This window comes from Miscanthus floridulus, chromosome 18 (assembly GCF_019320115.1).
Source record: "Miscanthus floridulus cultivar M001 chromosome 18, ASM1932011v1, whole genome shotgun sequence".
Lineage (NCBI taxonomy): Eukaryota > Viridiplantae > Streptophyta > Magnoliopsida > Poales > Poaceae > Miscanthus > Miscanthus floridulus.
The window spans coordinates 97537784-97564547 of NC_089597.1; the positions used below are offsets into that span (position 1 = coordinate 97537784).

At 42.5% G+C, this 26764-nt stretch overlaps 2 protein-coding genes across 2 annotated transcripts; one reads left to right on the top strand and one right to left on the bottom strand.

The window, feature by feature from the left end:
* Nucleotides 1-9295: 9295 nt before the first annotated feature.
* On the top strand, nucleotides 9296-14851 carry LOC136519917 (U-box domain-containing protein 34-like). The gene is made up of 9 exons (XM_066513302.1): nucleotides 9296-9832; nucleotides 9955-10082; nucleotides 10160-10275; nucleotides 11962-12083; nucleotides 12180-12508; nucleotides 12633-12734; nucleotides 12970-13398; nucleotides 13604-14344; nucleotides 14426-14851. Exons 1-9 carry the CDS (start codon nucleotides 9643-9645, stop codon nucleotides 14606-14608), a joined length of 2340 nt encoding a protein of 779 aa, XP_066369399.1. The 5' UTR covers nucleotides 9296-9642; the 3' UTR covers nucleotides 14609-14851.
* A 301-nt stretch (nucleotides 14852-15152) lies between these two features.
* On the bottom strand, nucleotides 15153-26451 carry LOC136519918 ((S)-coclaurine N-methyltransferase-like). The gene is made up of 8 exons (XM_066513303.1): nucleotides 26154-26451; nucleotides 17822-17930; nucleotides 17425-17649; nucleotides 16925-17024; nucleotides 16735-16845; nucleotides 16243-16326; nucleotides 16027-16085; nucleotides 15153-15518 (listed from the first exon to the last, which is right to left on the bottom strand). Exons 1-8 carry the CDS (start codon nucleotides 26437-26439, stop codon nucleotides 15305-15307), a joined length of 1188 nt encoding a protein of 395 aa, XP_066369400.1. The 5' UTR covers nucleotides 26440-26451; the 3' UTR covers nucleotides 15153-15304.
* Nucleotides 26452-26764: the final 313 nt, after the last annotated feature.

A 26764-nucleotide genomic window follows, 5' to 3' on the forward strand; every position in this document is an offset into this window, starting at 1 on the left:
GGTTCTACAAGATAATGCTTGCTTTTGGTCCTCTAAATTCTCCCCCTTTGGAATCAAACACCAAAAAGGAAGACATTAGTAGCACAAGGGAGGGTCAAACTTTGTGATCCTTTGTATGTAGAGTGGAATATGTCACAAAATTTGACTCTCACATTATATAGACTAAGCTCCCCCTAAATATATGCATACATATGGTAGGAGGCAAAGCATATGCATAATTGACAAAATATTGCTCAAGGGAATTTAATCTATATAATGCATGGAGAAAGCATATAAATATCAAAATGATACCGGTTTAGAAATACCATATGTGGAAATCAATTTGATTTCTACCACTTACAATAGGTGGTGGATATTTGAAGTATGATTCTTAACTCTGGGGACTCTATTTTCCTTGCAATGAGACTACTACACATATGATAAGCTTGAAAAGGTGTTAGTCTCAAAGCATCCAACTTGTAGAGTAACCTCCCCCTAGATTTGTGCACACAAGTATGAAATACTTATAGGAAACATGCACATTGATTTTAGAATAAAAAATACCACTTGAAAGATGACATCACATGAATGTGAGAGTCATTTTCAAAGGCGATATTCGGGAGAAATTATCTACAATTTGGACTTTGACACATATTAGATGAACAATTGTAAGACAAGCTATGTGCGGTGCTCCTAAACAATTTTAAACCATGTAGGTTTGCTCCAAGGGTTAAGAATGAAACCGAGCAAGCCTACCATAAGATATATCTAGTGTATGCATGACAAAAGATATAAGCATGCAAATGCAAACATAGGCATGAAAAGTAACTAGATGCTTAACGATACCAATTTGTAAGAAATACCACTTGTAGGAAATTAAATCTAGTTACCTAACATGGGAAGGGGAATTTGGGTACATAGTATTCACTAACCCACTTGGCAATGATTTTGTTCATCATGATGCACCCCATGAAATACACCCATACTTTGCCAAGTCTCTAAATTCCCCGAAGTCCATTGGACTTCTCACTTCCCTTTCGGGATCCAAACCTTCTTGGTGCTCTTCATATTAGAAATGATCTCCTTTGGCACCCAAAAGCATTTGACCCCATTGTTGGCTTGCTTGTTCACCTTAATGGCCACCACCTTGTCATTTTTCTTCTTCGTCAAGAGATAAGGTGTGGAGGCCTTTTTGTTCACCTTGTTGGTGTAGGTGTTTGAGAGCTTGCTTGTTTGCTTCTTCTCTTTCTTCTTTGCTCCTCTCCTATTCTTCACCTTGCACTCATAGGACTTGTGATCTTCCTTGTGGCACACATAGCAAACCACGGTTTGTCCTTCATCAAGCTTCACTCTCTTGACATTGCTATCTTGATGAAGTTGGGCTTGCTTCGCCTTACCTTTCACTTGAGTCAAGTCCTTGGTGAGGCGAGCTACTTCTTGCTTGAGTTGCTCATTTTCCTTTGCAACCTCTTGTGTGCATGTATCTACAACAACTTTCTCAATACAAACTTGGTTGCACAAAGACGAGTCTAAACATAAATCATTATAAGAAGTAGAGGCATCCTTTTTAGGCATATTAAAGATGAAACTTTTCTTTTTAGATGCCTTAGTGGGGGTTGTACCGACAGCTTCAAGATTAGCAACTTTAATAGTTAGATCATCACAATATTTGCACATGGTTTCCATTTTAGCAAGCAAACTTTTATAAGCATCTTATGATCTAACTAACTTTTCTTTTAATTTTTTATTTTTCTTTACAAGTTGCTCATCATTGATTGTGCATGCATTTATTGTTGCACTAGCCTCACGTTGCTCAATTTTAGTAGATAGTTCAACATTGAGATTAGCAAAGTTCTCATATTTTTCAAGCAAAGTTTTGTATGCTTCTTGTGAACTATCTAGCTTTTCTTTTAATTTTTGAGCTTCTTTTGTTGACTAGTGCAAACTTTAGCATAATTAAGATTTGTTGCACAATTTCATCATAAGAAGGCATTTCATCATCACTATCACTCTCACTAGAGGATGAGCTTTCGTTACATCATGCCATAAGGCACACACGAGAAGAGCTTGATGATGAGTGCTTGAGTCCTCGCCTCTTGTGATGGTGTTCTTCTTCACTTAAAGAATCATCCCATGACCTTATTGATGTGAGGGCTTGGTTCTTGCACGCCTTCTTCTTTGTCTTGGGTATGGGCTTGTTTGGATAAACTTCCATAAAGTGCCCCAACTCGCCGCATCCATAGCATCCTCTCTTTCTTTGCTTATTTCTTTGATTGGTGAAAATGAGATCTTAAATTTAGATGGGCACACCCTTGACAATGAGCCTTTGGATTATCTTCTCCACTTTGTTGATTAGTTTGATTGATTCTTCATCAAGGTCGGAGGTGGAGGAGGAAGATTGATCATCTTCACTTGAATCTTCATCATCATCATCACCGTCATCCTCATCTTCTTCTTCATCTTCACTTGAGGAGCTTGAGCTTGAGCTTGTCACAACTTGCTTGCCCTCCATCTTCTTTTTCTCGCTACATACGAGAGCTTTGCCTTTGCTTGATGAAGAGGCTTCTTCTTGACCCATCTTACGTGATATTTCAAATGCCACTATCTTGCCAATGACTATGCCCGGGGTCATGGTGCTCAAGTCATCTATGTTATGAAGGATGGTGATGATGCTTGCATATTTCCTTTGTGGTAGCACAGAGATGATCTTCCTCACGATGTCCGCATCATCTAGCTGTGTTAATCCTATTGAATGGAGCTCATTGATAATTAGATTCAAACCAGAATACATATGACGAACAAGCTCATCATCATTCATTATAAAGGAATCAAAATTTTATTTAGCTAGACAATGTTTTTGCTCACATACATTAGATGTGCCGTCATGGAGCTCTTGAAGTTTTAACCAAATTTCATGTGCCGTATTTAAAGTGAACACTTGGTTAAACACATCCATGCTAAATGATTCAAACAAGTAATTCTTAGCTCTTGCATTGAAATGCATTTCCTTTTCTTCACTCTTTGTGGGTTTACCGAGATTCTTAATGGGTTTCATCCCGTCATAAGTGACTCTCCAAACACCCAAATCAACTGCCTCAAGGTGGCAAGCCATTCTAGCTTTATAATAGGGGAAGTTAGTGCCGTCAAAGTACGAAGGCCTAGAGGTATCCATCCCAACCACTCTAAATAGCGTCGGCTCAACGACAGTTAAGCCAAAGATCCAAATTGAGCCAACCGGCTCTGATACCACTTGTAGGGGACCGTGACGCCTAAGAGGGGGGTGAATTAGATAACTTAAAATTCTAACTTTAAGAACTATGGCCTCTTTTTCTACCCTTAGCAAAACCTATGCAAAAGATAAACTATCTTAGTGTGCAACTACGGTTTTGCTAGTGTGTTGCTATCTCTACCGTAAAAGTAATAATACATTCAATGTAAATGCGGAAGCTAAAGAGCAAGGTAGAGATATGCAAACTCCCGTCGACGACTCCGGTATTTTTACCGAGGTATCGAGAAGCGCGCAAGCTTCCCCTTAGTCCTTATTAGAGCCCCTCGCAAGGGCCAAGCTCCTGGTCGGGTAACTCCGTGGATAGCCTCGGGCCTTCCCCACGCGCAAGTGGGTCTCCGACGTGCCTTCCGGCAAGCCTCTCCCGGATGCTCCCCGCCGTCTTCACTTTTAAGCTTCCGGCCAAAACGCCACGAGCCTTGTTCCCTCTGGTACACGATGGCGGCCACACCACAAACGCGGTTGGTGTGATCTCGCAAGACTACAAGCCCCTCCGATGTACAACAATAGTGCGCGCAAGCATCGAGTGGTAAGAGGTATGCAAACCTCACTAAACACTAGGCTTAAACCTAGAGCAAGCGCATAAGCGGTGGTCTAATCAACCTAAGCACTTCGCAAAGCACCTACGCTAATCACCTAATGGATCACTAAGCACTATGCATATGGAGATCACTAAAATGGTGTATCAACACCCTTGACATGTTTACTCAGCTCCACACTACTCAAATGGCCGGTTGGGGGTTCTATTTATAAGCCCCACTGAGAAAGTAGCTGTTGGGGATGAAATCTCGCTTTTCTGCTACTGACCGGACTCTGACCAGCATCCGATCAGCACTGACCGGATGCGTCTGGTCACAAAAACTACTCTCTGGAACCTTACTGATGTTGACCGAACTCTAGCACCCAGCGTCCGGTCACTTTGCTGCTCAGCGTTCGGTCCAGCGTCGGATCACTGTTGCTAACGCCTGCTATTGCCGAGCCTCTTGATCGGAGCGTCCGGTCACTTTCCACCAGCGTCCGATCACCTATGTGAGCTCGTTTCTTCGCAATCTTGCGTACGGCTTGGTTCCTATCTTCGTGCTTGGACTTTGCTTGATATCTTGGGTCTTCTCTTGTGCTCCTAGGGTCTTGCTTATGGTGTTGATCATCGGATCATCACGTCACCTTCATCCAAGTCACGTCTTGCACCCTATTGAACTATAAAACAATCACTTGCAAATTCATTAGTCCAATTTGGTTGTGTTGGTCATCAAACACTAAAATCCAAAGTAAATGGGCCTAGGGTCCATTTTCCTTACAAAGGGGACTGTTGCTCTCTCTATGGCTTACTCTATTACATGGATATGTCTGTTTGCGACATGTGTTGCTTGTTCATGTGTGCTTGTCATTTGTCTACCAAATGTTGTTGTAGTTATGATACATGTTGCAGTGGTACCTTCTTTTCTATACTGCTTCTTGACGTCGTGTAGTGTGTGATGTCATGGTTGGTCCTTTTTTAGGCATGCCAAAATTACAGGAGGGTAACAAACATTTCAGCGACACAGTTCAGATTCAGTAAATAAGTCCTTTCTTTTATTGTAAATGGAGGAGAAGAGAGCTCCCCACCATAAAATGAACCAAGCTAAAGTGAACCAAACTATAACTGCAGGCGTGAAAATACAGTTTTTAAAATTTGATACACTCATTTTCCTGGCACTAGTAATTTCAAAGTACTTTCATTCCGAGATCTGACTGCAAACTCAAGTTGGTTGTAGATTAGACATTTATGCTTTCTTGCTACACATTTTTTCTTTTCGATTGCTGCTGCTCCCTGCCCCACACACTTAGATAAGGGCGTCCCCAACAAGGGTGCAAAACGCTAGCAAATAATATATTTTAGTCTAGGTGGAGGAAAGAGAATGCAAAATTCACAGTCGCTAGCGAGATGTCAAGCGCTATGCTCGCACGGAGCCCAAGTAACTCACAGTCTATGACTTGTGGCCCTCCCTTTCTTTTACTATGTGTAGCAAGCATTTTCTACTTTGTTTACTCTCTCTCTCTCTCTCTTCCATGTTGCTGGCGATTTGCATCGCTCTGTTGGGGACGCCCTAAGTTGAAACTTGAAAGTCATTGACCTTACATGTGTATATAAATTTCCGTGGTTGCTCCCTAGCTGTGGTCACCAATAATTCAATTAGTTATGTGAAAGCTCTTTTGCTTGTCATAGATTTCTGACCCAGTGTAACAATTAGCTACTAGACAATATATGCAATTGCCTCTTTTGAATAGGTCATGTTTGACATCTCATGTTTATAATTTTTGGTGAAATTTGGATGCACACGTAAAAAAGAAAAAACTTCATGTTGTTGTCTAGATAGCCATATGAGCATCATTTGGAGCTTTATATTTATTAGTCTAAAACTTGTAGACCTTACATGTGTACCTGATTTTCTTGGTCCCTCTAAATATAATAACTCTTTACCTCTCCTATTTGCAGTGCGATCGAAGAGAACTAATCATCGAAGGAAGGTCACAGTGCTTTTGCCTCTACCGGTTGCAGTGGAGTGATGATTTACATGTATCTGAATCCTCATTTACAACTGAAGTTCAGTACTCTTTTAGTTTGCCTATAGCATTATATTTCTACCCTAATTGTTGCGGTATATTTGGATCGACATTCTAAGCTACCGGCTATAGTGTTCGATATGATCATGAATTTTGATCTTGAACTGTAATTGATGTGCATGTAATGTATGACTGGATAGAACCATAATGGCTACTCCATGGCTGAATAGAATCATAATGGCTGCGATGGCTATACAACTTGTGTTGTTTGCGAATGCTTCATGACGTGTGCTAAGTAAAAAAGGGCAACCCCAGTGCACGAAGCTCCCACTTGCGCTGGGTCCGGAAAAAGGTCCGATCACTTGGGTCTTTTGTTAGTAGCCTTTCCTGCATTTCTACAGGAGGTTGTTTCCAGGACTTACCCGTGACCTCATGGTCACAAGGCAGCAGCTTTACCACTGCGCCAAGGCTCCCCTTCATGACGTGTGCTAAGTATCGTATGATATCTCTTTGCTCTTGTGCCACGGCCCACAATAATAATAAATATGTGCTTACTATCTTAACTGTGTCCATGATAATATATTGTTTTTTCTCAAATCACTGTAGGTCGCCCGAAGGCGCCTGATGTTCTAGTGGTATCCATTTCCGCGGCTGCCGGCTGGGTCATGCCATGCGGCGCGTAGCGCTGAACACCCTGGCGTTTTGCGCGGAAAATGCTAGGAAACAGATGGTGCCGCGACCCACGACGGCTACTACTGGGAGACTGACCAGCTGCTGCTGCTGACTTGCTGAGTGTCTCAGCCTCTCAGCGCGTCCGTGCTACTTCAGGCATCTCATTCTCGTAATCACCTTCAGAAACCTGCTATACTATTGAGTGTTGCCAAAGCACGTACTTAGGAGTATATATGGTAATCACGTTGTCGTAAGCATTTGCATCCATGAGCATCATATTCTTAGTGATGCTGTCATGTTTTTTTTTTGAGAGCAACTACGGTTTATTTGCCCTTGCAACGTTAAGATCCATCCATCGCTCTTCGATAGATTTTTTTTTTGGGTTCAAACAATCAAGGTCTACCGATGAGCCAATATATATATGCCATATCCGAATACTCTGTTACCTCCGCCCTAGATATAATTCGAGCGTCATTTTAAGTTAAACTATCTTGAGTTTGAATGAATTTTATACATACAACTACAAATATTTATTATATATATCAAACATATACCATTAATCTCAGCATAAAATATAATATCATAATCATAATATAACTAATTGAAGTTGTAAATGCTAATTCTTTTTTCAACTCTTACAAACTAGATAAATTTGAAATAGATTGACTAATGACACACCTAAAGTTGGATCTCTTCTGTTTCATATACTACTTCTAAGGTTTGGCGCGGCGTTGACGTCAAGTCTACGGCCCTAGTATTTTTCACCATAGCTTGGCGTGACTCGAGATTGCGACTGTTATTATATATTAGCATGTGCTACACGGGTGCCGATCGGTTCTTGGAAGAAAAAATATAATTAGTACGCATCCATGCAAATAAACAGTGCCATTGCTTCTTGCTTACTTTTTGTCTACGGTTGTTTAGAGAGAGCTAGCCTCGCTGCCAGTCAAATTCTTTCTTTAATTTCCCATTTCTACGTGTTAAGTGATGCGCGGAGGTGCGAAAAATCACATCCAGAAAATACCAGAATGGGTTGTGCGCCAACTAAGGGCCACGTCCTGATGTCCCCACGCCCGCGCGCCGTGTGCTGCTGCGCCTGCACAAGAGAGCATGCTCCACCGTGGGGACCAAACCTTGTGGTGCGGGGCGTCTGGTTCAGCGTTTGTTGGGTGCTGGCCCGCTCTGACGCTCTGCATGAGCGCATGCACTTTGACCAGAGAGTGCTCGACCATTTGGGCACTGACCATTCGTTACGTGTACGTTCGACTATTGGAGCTAGCCCGCATGATAGAGATAGGCAGTGGCGCAGCGCTAGATGGGTGCATGCAGAGTTTGCCTACCCACGAGTCAGAGCGCATGAGGAGCAGCCACCTGTTGCAACATAATGAAACCAGGTGAATCAATTGAAATATACGTTTGCAACATATGTGTATAACCACAGCAACATATGTAACATCTCGATAAAACACTTGCAACATACGTCTGAATAGGTGAAACATTTGGAACATATACTTACAACATACATGTATAGCCACTGCAACATATGTAACATACAGATAAAACACATGCAACATTCAGATGAAACAGCTGAAACATTTGAAAAACACACTTGCAACATATGTGTATAGCCGATTTAAAAAAAACATACGTGTATAGCCACTGCAACATATGCAACACACATATGAAACACTTACAACATACGTTTGAAACATATACTTTCAATACACGTGTATAGCCATTGCAACATATGCAACAACAGATCTACTTTTGCAACATCTAGATGAAACATATACAACATACATGCATCTGAAATGCATGAAACATACTGTTACAATATGTGCTCATCTACTTGCTGCTGCTCAATGAAGGCTCGTTGATGCGAGCGCGGGGTAGCGCAGCGTGAGGCGCCGGTGGCGCGCGGTGCGAGGCACGGGCGGGGTGCGTGGCACGAGGTGGCTCCCGCGTGAGGCATATGGGCGCGCGGTGCAAAGCGGATCCGGCACGAGGCGCGAGGCGGTTCCGTCCCGATGGAAGCGTTCATATTTTTTTAATAATGGGCCGGTCAGACCTAGTCCATAGGTTCAGTAAAGGCCTGCGTCCGGCCAGACAACCGCTCGGTACAGAGCATTATTGGCTAATAAATCTTGCTTGACCATATGGATTATGGGTAAGAGTGGGTTGATATGCATGAATCACAAAAGCCAAATGAGCAGTAGGATAAGGGGTGCGTGCCCCCTAGTTGTGAAAATTGTAAGTTGGAGACAATGTACTCGACCTCTTGGGCATCAAGGTCAACCTTCAGCGACCATCTGGTCCGTATCCTTTATCGCCCTGTTCGCTTCAACTTATCAGTTGTACCGTTTCAGCGAAATAACAATTTTTCTCTCACAACAAATCAGCATCAGCATCAGCCGTTTTTTCTAGCCAGCCAAACAGGGCCTATATCTAGTTTATTATTTTGAGTATAGTTTCTTATCTCTTCTTGGCTCATGCATGCATGCTCAAACCGATTCCATGATCGAGCTGTTTTTCAGTCATGGAATATTATTTTTCTCTCCCAACATTTAAGCATAAGCATCCGCATAAGTCGAATTTCAGTATACTGGAACCCGAATCGGATAAACTAAAACCCCTTAATACAGTGGGAAGAGATTCAAACTTCGTGGTCAAACTGGATAGTCGAAACTCGAAAGAAGTAAGATCGAGATCCACGAATTTTTTTTTACTTACAATTTCTTCAAACCATCTTCAAACATCCTGTCCTGCAGCAATCCCCACCGTCCAACAAGATAAAGCTCAACATCCCGAAACTGCCGACCAAAACGAAACAAACACTCCGCTGCAGCAGCTCCACCCTTCATCCGGATCCCACTCACGAGAAGAACTCGCCACCACGCGCAATCCTCCCCCGGTCCCACCGGGGGCCCCACGGAAGACGGCCCGGCCACCACGTCACCATCGGAACGCCACGGTCGCGATGACTGCCGTCGAAACATCCATTGAACGAACGAGCTCATCATCATTAAACCGCCCCGTGCTCTCGAAGGAACCCGCCCGCCCGGCCGTTGCTTCCCCGCCGCTCCCGCCGCCGCAGACCGCACCAGCTCAGCTGAGTTGACTTCGCCACCTCCTCTCCTCCTCCTCCGGCGCCGCAGGGAGGGATGGAGGGTTCGTCGTCCTCGCCGGGCGACGGCGGGGGCGGCTTCCAGTTCCAGGTCGCGGTGGCCGTGCGCGGGGACGGCCGCGCCAGCCACCGAGCCGCGCGGTGGGCCGCCGCCAGCCTTGTCCCGGCCGGCGGCAGCGTCGCGCTCGTCCACGTCATCCCGCCCGTCTCCTTCGTGCCGTCTCCATGTAAGGATCACTTCACTTCCCGCCCTCCCTCCTACCTCCCCCTCCTCGATCGAGTCCTTTGGGTTCCAAATGGCAGCGACCTGACGTTGGGCTCCTCCACGGTTTCTCTTGGTGTGGCGAAGCGGGGGAGAGGGTGCCGGTGGACAAGATGGAGCGGGAGGTGGTGGAGATGTACGCGCAGGACTGCCGCGGGCGCGCGCAGGAGGTCTTCCTCCCCTTCCGCCGCCTCGTCGGCCGCGGCGGCAGAACCGTGAGTGACCCCGCGCGTTTCACTCTGCATCGTAGCTTTGCTGGTACTGCGTCGTTTCTGATCGACTGAATTCGCAGGTGGAGACGGTGGTTCTGGAAGGGGATAGCGTCGCGGAGGCGCTGGTGAAGTACGTGGCGGAGTCCGGCGTCCGTAGTCTCGTGCTCGGATCCGCCACACTCAGCTGGTTCCGGAGGTGAGGATTTAATTCTGTTAACATTTTCTCCTGGTACAGAAGGTGGTTGGAATTTTCACTTTTGACAAATCAATGCCGATGTTGTTCGGATTTACTACTATTTATTAGGGAATTGCTGTTAAATTTTGCTGAAATGAAATAAAATAAAGGACACAAGGAGCAAAAAGGAGTGCCCCTTTTTTGGCGATAGTGTCCCCTTTTTGGAGATAGTGAGATGAGCTTCATTCTGTCAGCCTAACGGTTTGGCATGCAACAGGGACATAGGGTCGTAGATGAACAAACATTTCCTCACGATTGAGCGTCATTTCTGTCAAAGGCTAGCACTTTTTGCAAATCTCTCCAAGCACAAAGGCTAGAATTTTGCTTTTGAGAACCCCAAAAGTGATGTGATGGATCATGGGCTATCAACGGTTTAGCCTTTTTCCTATCCTAATTAAAACAAAAGGAAAGCAAGGGAGCAAAAAGGGGATAGTGACTTAGTGAGATGCGCGCGCGCATTTGGCATAGTGAGATGTGTACAAGCACTGCTACTCTGCTAGGGAACAAAAGGAAAACAAAACTCAAAATATAAACAGACAAACCTTTTGAGATAGTGGGATGTGCGCGCAGCATTTGTCTTTGGAAAGCTGGGTGCATGAACGTACGTTGGATTGATCTTATTTTTTATGAAGACCAACCTCTTTTAAGCCCCTTTATGTTTTTGAGTAAAATATGATAGGACTAACCTATTGTCCCTTGGCAAGAGTGGCAGCAGGTATGGTCCTATTTGATGCTTATCTGTGCAAGTTATGCAGGACTAGTACAACTGATCTCTGCTTTTTGTTCCAAATGAGCAGTTGGTTGATAATTTCTTGTTGACCACCTTGAGGAATGCATTGGAAAAAAGATAGAGAGTGTCCATATTGGGATATTTTGCCACAAAAAGGCTCAGCAGTACCTAGTGCTTATCCTCTTTTTCTAAATTTGTGATCACCTCAAAAGATGTACATGCAAGATGGAAAAGAATTGTTCTTGGAAGGCATAAAACTACCCTCTTGAGCGTCCCACATCAGACATCACAATTCACAACTCACATACCTTTGCTAACAATTCTTTTTTGTGCAAAGGTTGCTTTGATCAGTTCTCATAAATATATTTCTGTGAAGCTAGAAGATGTCATTTGCAAAGCAGGATTAGCAGCTGGTTTCTTTTTTCCTTTTTCAGTTGTATAGTTTGGTGCATTATGTGCCTCAACTGCCACATCTTTTTGGTGGATCTACTTTTGTTGCTTGTGGTAGCCTTCTAGACCCCTTAATTATTTTTTTCTGGTAGCTGTCCATCTAATGATTCTGTACCAACTCCTATCAAACTGAAAAACTAAAATTCCAGTTTAAACCTTGTACTTGCCATGTTGTGCTCTGCGTTTTCAATATGACTATGTGACATTTCTGCATGTATAGCCGTGTCAATATATATTACTTAGGAATAACATTTCAATGTTGCTTGGCTGAACCCATTATCGACTTCAAATGCATATTAATAACTAAAATATATTTGTTGTTATTTTTTTTAAATGGAAATGGGCGTTACCCAGTTTGAAAGAAGAGGAAGAACTAAAATAATGGGTTTGTCTGTTTATATTCTGAACTTTGTCACCATCGATTTTTAGCCAATCATTGACAAATGGTGCTATTATTCCCTTTTCAGGATTTTACGGCTCCAAGATGTGCCTTTTACAGTTCTGAAAACTGTGCCAAGTTTCTGCAACATATTTGTCGTGTCCCGGCGCAGATTAACAATAAAAATTGCAAATCAGGCTCGAAATAGCAGTATGTATTGCTCAGTTTCCTTTCCTTCAATACTTTTGTCTTTGTTTACTATTCGTTTTGAGTTTCTTTTTTCCCCAAATATATGTTTCTTTACAGAGTCGAACGCTTCTATTCGGATTCAGTCAATAAGTCATAAAGCATTTGATCAAATACAGAGGGACTGGTTGCAAGACAAACAGGCTTTGAATAATCTGGCTGATGATGAGATACCAAAATATTCTGGAAATTCTAGTTCAGGCTCATTCTCTCAAGTCTGCAGTTCTCTAAGCACTTCTTCCAATGCCATTAAAAGTTCAGAAAGTCATAGAAGAGGTTTTTTAGGAAGCTTAGGTCGAAGGACACCAGGGAGAGAAAGGAACAAAGATTTTGATGCTATTAGCCAATTGAAGGAAGTTCATTATGTTGCCTTAAGCTCAGTTGAAGAGGTCAGAGCTTTTTTCCATCCTTAAGAACATTCTGGCTAGTGCTCACTTTCAGATACATCAATTCATTTCTGGAAATACTCTAAAATTCAGTACCACTGACTTTGTTTTCTGGCTTCATTTCCAGTACCAACATATAGATGAAGAAGAAAAACTGAGGAAGGAGCTGAAGGATACTTTGATGGTGTATGACAGAGCTTGTGGAAATCTCGCCCATGCTAAGAAAAAGGTCAGTGATGCATGATAGTACACTACTTGGCCCTTAAAAGTAAAGTTTTATTTTAAAAATCTGTCTGTTGATTCACTATGAGGCATTCTTATTTACGCTTAACTATCCAAGGTTGATAATGATCTCATGATTTAGCTGGTACAGTCCAAACTTAAGTCTTTCATTTAGTATCCTTGGTTCCCCCCTCCGACAGAGGATTTTTACTTATATGCCTATTTAATTTTTACTGTTTCAGATTCAGTTACTTTCTAGTGAGTGCTGTGATGATGTGAATAAGGTGCAAGACGCACTGCAGAGAGAGGAAATGTTGAAACAGACGGTTGCAGATGAGAAAACCAAACATTTAGAAGCAATTGGAGCAGTTGAGATGGCAAAAAATGCATTTACACACGAGACCTATTCCAAGCACCAGGCTGAAATATTAGCTAACATGGTGTCTATTGAGAATGCTAAGGTTGTGGATGTCCTTTTATCAACGGGCAAAAGTTGCAGGCAGTACTCGAAACATGAAATAGAGCTTGCCACTGATTACTTTTCTGATGCAAAGAAGATTGGTGAGGGTGGCTATGGGAACGTATACAGGTGTACCCTTGACCACACTGAAGTAGCTGTAAAAGTTCTTCAACAAGATTCCACCAATAAGATTGATGAGTTCTTGAGAGAGGTACGCTGATTTATATGTTTCTAATTTTCTCATTGGACATAGTCAATTACTTTTTTTTTCTAAATTTTGAAACCTCAAGTTGCATGTATGTGTGTTTTTTTTGGCCTTTTTCAAACTTGCTACATTTTGTACCAGCTGTACTATGTCATAAACATAACATACCATGTGGTTAAATGATTCATTACATTGATCTATTGTGTGACAGGTGGAGATTCTCAGTCAACTTCACCATCCCAATTTGGTTTTACTGCTTGGTTTTTGTCCTGAAATTGGATGCCTTGTGTATGAATACATGGAGAATGGGAGTTTAGAAGATCTACTTATCAACAATAAAGGGCAGCCACTCCATTGGTTTCTTCGATTCCAAATTATCTTTGATGTTGCTTGTGGGCTTGCTTTCTTGCATGGGACGAAACCAGAGCCCATTGTCCATCGTGACCTAAAGCCTGGGAACATCTTGCTGGACAAGAATTATGTAAGCAAAATTGGTGATGTTGGTTTTGCAAAGCTCATATCAGATCTTGTGCCAGAAGGGTTCACAGAGTACAGAGACACTGTCATCGCTGGCACACTGTATTACATGGATCCCGAGTACCAATTAACTGGGACAATTCGACCAAAATCAGATCTTTATGCTTTGGGTATTATCATTCTTCAACTACTAACTGGCAAGCGTCCACATGGGCTGGTAAGTAGTGTAGAAGAGGCAATTAAAAGGGGGATATTATCAGATATCCTCGACAAGTCTCAGCCTGATTGGCCAATTGCTGAGGCCGAGATGTTGGCAAAACTTGGGTTGTGGTGTACAGCCTTAAAATGCAGGGACAGACCTAACCTTGAGTCGGAAGTGCTTCCAGAGCTCGAAAATATCCTAAGCAGGGTTACTGTTTCTCTCAAACTCGAAAATATCCTTGCACCAAGCCACTTCTTCTGTCCGATACTGCAGGTAAAATTAGCTAGGTACTTTACATCAACAGTTCCATTTACCCGTTTGCCACTCTAGCTAAATGGAAGAATTTTGATGCAGGAGATAATGGAACATCCTTACGTTGCTGCTGATGGGCACACCTATGAGCACAGGGCAATCAAAGCTTGGCTCGAAAAATACAAGATATCCCCAGTGACAAATCAGAGGCTTCCACAATTATCCATAATTCCTAACCATTCCTTGCATGCGGCAATACAACAATGGAAGTTACGGACATCTTAACAAAGGCATGAGATGACTGTTTTGTTTGTTGTATATAGTTTGATTCATCACTGTCCTTTTGAGTTAAGATGTAAATAAAGAGCAATAGTTCAATAGTGAAAGAAGATAGTATTGTAGGAATAAGTTGTGTTAATAGTCTAGATTTGTTAGAGCTGGTTTAGGCTAAATGGCCTATATCTTGTACTCAAACAATTGAAGTTACAACTGAATTCAGTTCTGGGATGCTGTATGTTTTTGTAGCTATAGCCTACAATACATTTTCTTGGAGGGTCCGATTACAATTTTCAGTGTGATTTCTCTGAGATCAGGTATCTTGGTGAAGTGTTGTTCTGTACACCATTATCAGTAGCTAAAACTCCTCAGTTATGGCACACTTTGTACTTCTTATCTTAATAAATAACACACAGCTCTCCTACAACGTTTGAGGAAAAAAAATCCTCAGTTTGGATTATCCAAACCATCCTTTGTTTTCTTGCAAGAATTAGCCTAACTCTACAAAACATCTGAAGGCATAAAATATGGAACTAAGAACTGGAACTGCCCAGGATGAAATTTCACAACGTGATTCCAGATTTTATTTTTGAAACCACTACGAAGTATCTTATTGGTATGGGATACAAGTTGTTCGTCGAGGTACTTGACAAAATTACTCAAAACATATTGACTTTTGAATGGGTGCTTCCAAGTGGTTCTATGCTATACTGCTAGCAGTAACCTGTACTTCTTTTGGAACAAGTAATGTGCAACCATCCATTCATCTCCATTGTTGTATCCAAAAAGTTCAGCTACCGAGATGAAGAACGTCCGCCAATAAGCTATCCATTTGGTAGTTGATTCCTTCCCATAAGTTTTCTCGAAGATCGGTCTTATTGAAGTGATACTCTTGTCCATACGTTTTAGCCACTCCTCGCTGCACAAAAATGACCCCAAGTGCTTAAGTTAATCAATACACTGTACTGGATGTCGATGCACTTGTTGCCTGACATTTTGTCCTTTACAGTATAAAACACGACAGTGCAAATGGCAAAAAATGATAAATCCTCTACTTACAAGATAAAGCTTGAAATGCAACTTTTGCATTTCCTCACTAATAGTCACAGGAGTTGCTGACTAAAAAAATCAGTTTAGAATGCATGGATTATTACAGCGAGGATAGTTTGAAGCTTGAAAGGATATACTCCCTCCATCCATAAAAGAATACAAATCTAACATAGTACCAAGTTAAATTATCTTGAGTTTGACTAACTATAAATAAAAATTATCAATATTTATAATATTAAATAAGTATCATTAGATTTGTCATGAGTTTGGTGCCATAAATACTAATATTTTTACATATATGTTTAGTCAAAGTTTGGACAAATTAACAAAGAATGTATCTAGATTTACATTTTTTTTTGGACAGAGGTATATAGTACCTAGTTCTCGCATAATGCGTGCCACTGACAAGCCAATGATTGACCACAGATACATCTTCCTGCAGTAATATAGTCAGTAAAATATCAATAACCACATGTTATCAGAGTCAGTAAATATAAACATTTGTAAGAGTATTGATTGATAGCCGGTCAACCGGTATTCATACTTAATGCATGAGAGCACTCCTCAAAAAAGAAAGAATGATTGGACACTACCTGAAAGTAGAGAAGTAGGTTTGCAGATGGCATTGTTCCTCCACTGAAGAAATACCTCGTGATCCAATCATCATCATTTTTATCCTGTCAAATTGTGAGGTGATGAAAGTTAACATAATTGTTGAAGTATAAGTGAATTGCTCACTTCTCCCCATTAGCTTAAGCTTTTGGATTAAACTGGTCGTTACATGCATCTCAATATGGTATCAAAGCCAAGTTTTGAATTCGAATCCTGGCAAAAAAAAAAAAATAATTGTTGCTCGCTCCTAGTCCACGTCTGACAGTTTACATGGAATGCGTTCAGTATGGATCAGATATTGAGAACTTAAGTTCACATGGAATGCCTTAGATATTGAAATTAAAACTATGCTGCGTGCATCCGACAGATTAGCTACAACTTTGTGCACCAGCCAAATACAAATACAGGTACACAGTTTATTAGGTGGTGGAATGCACCAAATGACCAGTGAAAATGCAGGATCATTAATCTACCTCAAAATGATATGGAAATGTTTTGTGGCAGAAGAAGTGAACAAATAGTAGGCCGTCCTCTTTCATCCACCTGGATATCTTCTTAAGAAGTGACTTGTAGTTTTTCATGTGCTGCATAATGGGCCATGACAAACGATCATTTGCCTTGATGAATATTGAAAGCACAGCAAGACACCAAACTGAATCATACCTCAAACATCTCTATAGATATGATCCTGTCAAAAGAGCGCTCCATCTCAAACTTGCTGATGTCTGCTACAATTATCTCAACATTTGACAACTCATTTTCCCTGAAACAGAATTGAAGTGGCAATGTGGCATAACAAAGCATTACCGGAAGGGAAATCAAAGTTAGACCAAATGGTGGTAGATCTGTCTGCATATCTAGCAAATCTACATGCATGTGAAAGATAATTTTTTGTCAATAGTATGGTTAAAATAACAGAAATAGGTCTTGACAATTATATCCTTAAACAGTTCATGATATTTGAACTTCATTATTTGCAAGTTTTCAACAGCTGCAGAATTGACAGCAATATAACAACATGATGAACATGAAACAAATTGCAGTGAGAGGAATAGTCTGCAATGGTCACTTAGAAGGGTTACATGGAACATAAGTTGGCACTACATGTAAAAATAATCAACTGACTCCATGTACCACCGAAGCACTGAAACCATTACGCTTACCTACATTGCTCTTCTATAAAAGCCTTTTGTGTAGTAGAGTTGCATATCCCTGTTACACTGCAGTTCCTATATTTCTTTGCAATGTACAGCGAAAGGGATCCCCATCCACATCCAACATCTAGGATGCTCTGGCCATCTTGTAGTTTTGACCTCTCACAGTACAGATCCATCATTGCAACCTCAGCATCTTCTAGGGTGCTTGAATCATCAGGGAAGTAGCAGGAACTGGAAGATTCAATGTATTCGTGTGGATTAACCAAAGAGAATATGTCTTTTGCTTAAACTAAGGAGTGGGAGTATACACACTGCACCATCAGCCACTCATATAAACAGACCTCTTCCTAGTATACCATCTGACCAGAATGTCTTTTGCTAAAACTAAGGAGTGCGCACAAACCTGTATTTGAGATTCCTTCCAAGCACTAACTTGAAAAATGCAGTTGGCAACTCATAATGTTGGGCTTTAGCTTTGTCTGTTTCAATGGCAATGGGCATCTCTTCAAGAGCTGCATCACGGAAAACACGCAGCACAATAATGAGAAATTCGATTCCTAACTCCTAAGAGATCAATAGCATCACAAAACTAGTAATCAATCAGGGTATCGCTCTGGTGGCTAGGTTAGTCTTTACTGAAACATTAGATAACAAAACAGATACATATTGGCATCTGTTAGTCATCATTGGAGCCTCAGAGGATTGTAATGCAGGGTTGATGATACTTTGGCCAGATTGGTACAACTTAACGGCAAACTATCCCAAAGAGGGCCTATGTTGCAACAACACATGATCTCGGTTGCTCCCGTAGTCCCGTCGCCGGCCCCTTCCCCGGTCCCCCGACTTCCCCCTCCGCCCCTCCCAGTCAGTCGTCCGCCCGGAGCCCCAGATCCACGGACGCGGCGCCGTTCTCCTGCTCCTCCGGGTCCAGCAGTCCAACCGCTGTTCTCCTGCAGTCAGCTAGGGGCTCCGTCGAGAGGCGCCGGGGAGCAGCGGCCAAGAGATGCCGGCGTGCAGCGGCCAGGGGCGGCCGGCGATGGCAAGCTGCGCCCTGGGGCGCCGGCAAGCAGTGGGCAGGGGCGTCGGCGTGCAGTGAACCCCTCCACTCTCTGGCCCGCTGACCTGGGCCCCACGCACCTGTGTCCCAGACCGGTGGGTCCGCCCTGTCAGCCTCACCCCTCCCTTTCTCCTGCCACCCGTCGCCGAGCCGGACTCTGCTCCGACGGCAACCGCCAAATCCCGAGAATCCTGGCCCTCCTTTGGCCTGATCCCCACGCTGAGCGGCCGAGCCCCTGTGCCGCGTCGCCCCATCTAGCCCTTCGCAGCAGCAGCCGCCGCGCCCCAGAAGCCAGAGCTCCCAGCGTCGAAGCTAGGGTCCACGGATCCTCAAAAGGGCAAACCAAGAGACAGAACCACGGATATGTCAAGAAACGTGTGGTCCGTGCTGGTGATCTTCTTGATCTGCCTCTTTGTTTGCCCTTTGAGGATCCGTGGATTCTCATGGAACTTCTCCTCCTCCTGGTCTGCGGCCACGCGGTGGCCGACTTCGCCATGGATGGAGCACAGTCTGCTCGAGAACGCGCGGTCGTCGTTTGGGCATGTAGGCTTCGACCTGTCTGGGAGGTTGCATCTTCTTGGATTAGAAATGTGGCATGCCTGCCTCCTGCGTGCCTATACAGGTTTGGATGTGCATTTGCATAATATTGCACACGCAGCAGTTTACAGACAGTACCTTCCATTTAACACTGAATGACTTCTTTTACTGTCGCATGGATGTGCATGTCTTCGTTTTGATGATTGATATAATTCACCATCCAGGGTGGTTAGAAGAAAACAGCACTGCCTTGTCTTCGTTTTGATGATTGGAATACTGAAGTTCAAATCAGAGCATTGTGTCTGTGCAGCTCTGTATAACGGATGCGGTACCCTGTCTTATACTGTGGCACTTTGTAATTCTTTTGCAAATTTATTTTCTCATCTTCTCTCTGAAATTGTTTCCAAATAGTCAACCTATCCTGCGACAACTCAATGTGCCATGCATTTTAGTTGAGGCATGTTGTTAGCAAATTGGAATAATAAAATGGAGATTCTCTCTTTTCTTCAATGTAATCTGACTGATCTATGTTGTAGTGCAGAGTGATTCCATATTATACGTTGTTATTTTTCGTGCATTATATCCTGACATCCGTCTCACAATAATCTCTCTCCCTCTACTTTCAGATATAATTACAGTTGACCTTAGTGTTCAAAGGATGACCAGTTATTTTGTTTCCCATTTCTCTTCAACTGTTGTCACATTACTAGTGAGCAGGTAATTGGTCACAGAGGAAGCAATCTCATATTCCTAATGAAAACGAAAATTCAGAGATTCAGAGTTCAGGAAACCAACCCGTTTTAGTTTCTTCTTGGTTGCAAGTACGCACTGATGATGCATGATAAATCAGAAGGTGCTATTTGCTTTTGTCCTACCTTATGCGGAAATTTAGGATATGCAACGACTTAAAATATTTGTTTTGACTTTTGTTTTCTTTCCTTTTCCATATCCTGTGTATCCTAGCTTATGGTCACTGGGAGACCAGATAAATGCTTGATCAGTTTGGTGATTTTTTTACTCCATTCATATGTGTTTAACTAATGTTACCTTTTTTTGCTTTTTGTTTTAATTTTGTAAGCTTGGGGCTAATACAACAACAACAACAACAAAGCCTTTAAGTTCCAAACAAGTTGGGGTAGGCTAGAGTTGAAACCCAGCAGAAGCAATCAAGATTCAGACACGTGTCTTTTAAGCACTCCTATCTAAGGCTAAGTCTTTAGGTATATTCCATCATTTCAAGTCTTCTTTTATTGCCTCTACCCAAGTCAACTTCGGTCTTCCTCTGCCTCTCTTCACGTTACTATCCTGGCTTAGGATTCCACTATACACCGGTGCCTCTAGAGGTCTCCGTTGGATATATCCAAACCATCTCAACCGGTGTTGGACAAGTTTTTCTTCAATTGGTGCTACCCATAATCTATCACGTATATCATCGTTCCAAACTCGATCCCTTCTTGTATGACCGTAAATTCAACGCAACATACACATTTCCGCGGCACTTATCTGTTGAACATGTCGTCTTTTCGTAGGCCAACATTCTGCACCATACAACATAGCAGGTCTAATCGTTGTCCTATAAAACTTGCCTTTTAGCTTCTTTGGTACCCTTTTGTCACATAGAACATCAGATGCTTGGCGCCACTTCATCCACCCTGCTTTGATTCTATGGCTAATATCTTCATCAATATCCCCCGTCTCTCTGTAGCACTGATCCTAAATATCGAAAGGTATCCTTCCTAGGCACTACTTGACCTTCCAAACTAATATCTTCCTTCTCCCGAGTAGTAGTGCCGAAGTCACATCTCATATACTCAGTTTTAGTTCTACTGAGTCTAAAACATTTGGACTCCAAAGTCTCCTGTCATAACTCTAGTTTCTGATTCACTCCTGTTCGACTTTCATCAACTAGCACTACATCATCCGTAAAAAGCATACACCAAGGGATGTCCCCTTGTATGTCCCTTGTGACCTCATCCATCACTAAGGCAAACAAATAAGGGCTCAAAGCTGACCCTTGATGTAGTCCTATCCTAATCGGGAAGTCATTCGTGTCTCCATCACTTGTTCGAACTCTAGTCACAACATTGTTGTACATGTTCTTAATGAGCCCGACGTACTTCATTGGAACTTTATGTTTGTCCAAAGCCCACCACATAATATTGCTTAGTATTCTATCATAAGCCTTCTCCAAGTCAATAAAAATCATGTGTAGGTCCTTCTTCTTCCTATACCGCTTCATCACTTGTCTTATTAAGAAAATGGCTTCCATAGTTGACCTTCCGGGCATGAAACCAAATTGGTTCATAGAGACCTGCGTTATTGCTCTCAAACGATGCTCGATAACTCTCTCCCATAGCTTCATAGTATGGCTCATCAACTTAATTCTCCAGTAATTAGTACAACTTTGAATATCCCCTTTATTCTTGTAGATCGGTACCAATGTACTTCACCTCCACTCATCAGGCATCTTGTTTGATCGAAAAATATGGTTGAACAACTTGGTTAGCCATACTATAGCTATGTCCACGAGGCATCTCCACACCTCGATTGGGATACCATCCGGTCCCATCGCTTTACCTCCTTTCATCCTTTTCAACGCCTCTCTGACCTCAGATTCTTAGATTCTCCGCACAAAACGCATATTGGTGTCATCAAAAGAGTCATCCAACTGAAAGGTTGTGTCCGTATTCTCACCATTGAACAATTTATCAAAATACTCTTGCCATCGATGTCGAATCTCATCCTCCTTCACCAGGAGATGCTCCATTTCATCCTTAATGCACTTAACTTGGTTGAAGGGAAGGTTGAAGTCCCTTGTCTTTCTCTCACGAACCCTAGCCATCCTATAAATGTCATTCTCTCCTTCCTTCGTACTCAAATGTTGGTAAAGATCCTCGTACGCTCTACCCTTTGCCACACTTACAGCTCGCTTTGCAGTCTTCTTTGCCACCTTGTACTTCTCTATGTTGCCCACACTCCTGTCATGGTACAAGCGTCTATAGCATTCTTTCTTCTCCTCAATAGCCCTTTGGACTTCCTCGTTCCACCACCAAGTATCTTTAGCCTCGTCTTCACTTCCTTTGGTTACTCCACACACCTCTGAGGTCACCTTCCGAATGCTGGTTGCCATCTTCTCCCTCATGTTGTTTATGTCTTCTTCTTCCTTCCAAGAGCCCTCTTTGATAACCATTTCCCTGAATACCTCTGACGTCTCCCCTTTCAGTTTTCATCACTTTATTCTTTCAATCTTAGCTTGTTTATCTCTACGGGCACGCACCTGAAAACGAAAGTCTACCACCAAAAGCTTATGTTGAGAAACAACACTCCCCTGGTATCACCTTGCAACCCAAGCATGCTCGTTTGTCCTTTCTTCTTGTGAGGACAAAGTTAATCTGACTAGAGTGTTGTCCGCTACTGAAGGTCACTAGATGAGATTCTCTCTTTCTAAAGAAAGTGTTGGCTATCATCAGGTCAAAAGCTACCACGAATAACAAGAGGGATTTCCTTCCTCTTTATTGAACTGGAGGTATGGATCTTGAGGTTATCAGAAAAAAAAATACACATGACTATGATTATAGGAAGCAAGAGCTTTTTTTAGTTCTGCAATATGGTTAAGTGACCCTCACAAAATGCTTGCGCACTGTCAATTTGGTGTTTTTTGCATATTTTTTCGAGGAAAAAAAATATTGTTCTTTAATCTACCTGCAGAGCATTAGAGGTGATAGGGAAATAGATGTTTTAGTCCATAGAGATCCATGGTCAGGCTTCTCACTACTAGCGCTGGTGGTTAGTGCAGTCCTCTAGATTTCTACTCAGTTTATAGGTTTCTTGAGGGACATTCCTCTGCTTAATTCAATTGTTTCCCAAACCAATGTACACATTCCTCTCTCTTACTCATGGTACTTAATTCAATCGTTCCCCAAACCAATGTACGTAGTACACGTTCCTCTCTCTTTGTCATGGTGCCACAGTGGATTAAAGTTCCAAATTACTTTAGTCTTCAGGGATTCAGTGTGAGTGATCCCTGGTGACTGGTGTGACTGAGCCCTATCAGCAGTCAGCTCCCATAATCATGCAGAGAAAATGAAACATAGAGTTTGATAGGGATTTGTTGGAACTTCCTGTCACTTATCTTTTACTCTAATTAAATTAGTTTTCTGAGCTCTAAACTTGGTTGAGTATTTAAACTTGCCAGGAGTGTAATGTAGGACTTTTAATGTCCCATTTTAAGTATATTCACACAAACAGGTACTCTATCTGAAGACATCTCTTGTGTTTTTCCCTGCCATAGTGATGGGTCCTTGGTGTGGGTTCAGAAAATAATCAGTGCTTGGGTCCTTGGTGTGGGTTCAGAAAATAATCAGTGCTTGACCCATCAATATTTAGGATACCTAGGATGGATACCTTTCGATATTTAGGATCAATGCTACAGAGGGACGGGGATATTGATGAAGATGTTAGCCATAGAATCAAAGCAGGGTGGATAAAGTGGCGGCAAGCGTCTGGTGTCCTATGTGACAAAAGGGTACCTTTATAGGACGGCGATTAGACCTGCTATGTTGTATGGTGCAGAATGTTGGCCTACGAAAAGACGACATATTCAACAGCTAAGTGTCGCGGAAATGCGTATGTTGCGTTGGATTTGCGGGCATACAAGAAGGGATCGAGTTCGGAACGATGATATACGTGAGAGATTAGGGGTAGCGCCAATTGAAGAAAAGCTTGTTCAACACCGGTTGAGATGGTTTGGACATGTGCAACGGAGACCTCCAGATGCACCGGTGCGTAGGGGAATCCTAAGTCAGGATAGTAACGTGAAGAGAGGCAGAGGAAGACCGAAGTTGACTTGGGTAGAGGCAATAAAAGGAGACTTGAAAGGATGGAATATACCCAAAGACTTAGCCTTAGATAGGAGTGCTTGGAAGACAGCTATTCACGTGCCTGAACCTTGATTGTTTCTGTTGGGTTTCAACTCTAGCCTACCCCAATTTGTTTGGGACTTAAAGGCTTTGTTGTTGTTGTTGTTGCTTGACCCATCACTATGGCAGAAAATAATCAGTGTTTTTTTCTGCCCGGAAGCCTTATCTTATTTAATTTCCTCACAGGCTGCAGCTTATGGCACTTGGACTCTAATATAATGAGGTTTAATAGGGTTCAGTTTGGTATTTGTTAGTGCGAGAGAACAATGTATTCCTGGCATTCCCTACCAGTCTCATAACATAGCAGTCCTTGTTTTGCTTAGATACTGACCTTTTGAAACAACAATATTCATTTGCTGCATGAATCGACAAGTTCCATTTTTTTTGCAGTGAAAGGTATTCTTTAATCCCCTGCGATATATGAAAAATGTAAGTAACTGCTCTTTTGGTGCTTCCACGTTAGCTTTCTGTTGGAGAAATCTTTGTGAAAAAAAATGGCATACTGCTATTTGATTCATCGCTTCCTCTTTGCAAGGCATGTGCTATTTTTTATAGGAATTACTATGTCTCAGCTGCTACTTGGTTGTCTTAGCTTTACCACATTGTCAACGTAAAAATTTATTTTACCTTGCCTTCTTTTCATCATTTAAAGGTAAATCAGTGTTAACAACTTTGAGATTCTTTTCAGCATTCCAATACTGTTAAACATTTTTGCACATTACTAATATGTTTCTGTAAAGCCACATCAAATAAATTCTCATAATTGATTAGTGCATCCTGTTTTTCAATATTACAGCGATCTTGTGTATGATCTGTCAATTCTGAGCAAGCGCTTGACAGAGCTGGATTTCTCTACAGTGTTGACCATCCTAACCATCATAGCTATTCATGTATAGAGTACTGTACTCTCTTTTTCTGTTTCTGAGTGAAGCTGGGAATATGCTTTCATCTAAATGGGCAGGTTGTGGAATGAAGTTGCCCATTCATATTTTTGAGTCCAAGGGCTACCTCATCAAGAACAATGGCTTATCTATGTTGACATATTGAGAACATGTGTCTCCTGTAATATGTTATGTTCATGTCAACTTATTATATCAATATAATGCGCCGTTACTAAATATTGGGTCTTTGAGTGTTATTCATTCTTTGTCAAGGTCATTTCATTTGACAAATAAAACCACAAAGTTATCACGCGTGCATGGGTGTGCACAAATTACTAGTCTACAAAAGAGGGGTGGCCTCATCAGGAACATTGTGTTTTGTGTAAAAATGGACCTTTGGAGACAAGGCTTCATCTCTTTGCTATGCCTTTTGCAAAGGCTGTTTGAGGCCAAGTGTTATCTTGGGAAAATCTCATGGTGCAGCTGTCGCAACAGGACCCTGAATGCATTGCCGACTGCTGGGAAGATGCAGCAAGCAAGATTCCAAAACAGGGCCGCAGGCGTTTCAACGGAATACTGATCTATATTGTGTGGAACTTGTGGAAGAAGAGGAATAGGAGGATTTTTTAGAACTAGTTCAAGACGGCATAGCAGGTTGCCTCCTTGGCCAAAGAAGACATAGTGCAAAGGCGTAGGACATTTTCCTTTGAGGGTGAACACACTGACCGGTGGGAGGGGTGTTTCAAATTTGGTCCTACGATCGGCATGATTGGCCCAGTGGGCGCCATGTGTACATAAAACATTCTTTTCTATACTTATTTGAGTGGCAGAGCTCCTGTCTTTTCTTTAAAAATAAATCTCCATCTCGTATTTTGAGTTAACCAATCTTGGTTTTGATTAAGTTTATAAACAATAATATCAACATTTGTATCTCCAAAATAAGTTTACTATGAAAATATATGATGTGATTAATCTAATGATGCTTTTCTTGTATCACAAATATTAGTAATTTTTATATATTTAGTCAAAATTTGATATTGTTTAACTCATCGAAAAAAATGTGATATGTAGTCTTTTTTTTTGGACGGCGGTCAACCTAACACCCCATATATCCCCGTTGAATATTTCCCACTTACACCCCCACGACCACGATCCACGAATGCCTTATCCGACCTTTAACTGAAACCGCCGCGCGGCGGTTGGGGTGGCGGAACACTCGGTACGGCGGCGCCGATGTACTCGGTAGTCGATACCTACAGCGGGCCGTTGGCAGTTGGAAGACTGTACCCGGTAGTCGGGACTTGCAATGGACAAACTGGAGGAGCTGTACTCGGTACTTACAGCGGACAAACTGGAGGAGCTGCTGCAGCTGGAGCGGCGCGGAGGGGAGGTAGCCCTGGCGGAGGCGCTGCGCGAGCAGGAGCCGCGTCAGGCGCCGGGTCACCGCGTCCGGGATGAGGTTGCGCTCCAGTGCCACCAGCGCAGACCGCGTCGCCACCTCGTAGGCCCGCTCGGCCACGGACGCTGCCACCATGCTGACCGTCGCTGTGCGGGTGCGCGGAGGCGGCCTGCTGGAGCTGGAGGGAGAAGGAAGTGACGAGACAGGACAGCTAGATTGGGCGGGCATCTATCGGCTGCGGGTTGGTGGTGGTGGGAGTTTCGTGTGAAAGCAGACCAGCCACATCGGTGCTACAGTGCGCGCTATTTTTCAACAGTATTTTCTATTTATAGTTTTTTCCCCAAATGAACATATATGCTAAGTCAATACCATAAATCCAAGTAGATAAGTTGTACCAAAAATATATATAATCATCTAAACTACACTTAAGGGACTGTTTGGTACTACTCAGCTTCAACAGTGAATCAATTATTTTTAAGCTTCAGGTCCATAAAATAGCTTCACCAGTAAAGCTAAAACTATTTTCATAAATGTTTGGTAAAACAATTTCTTC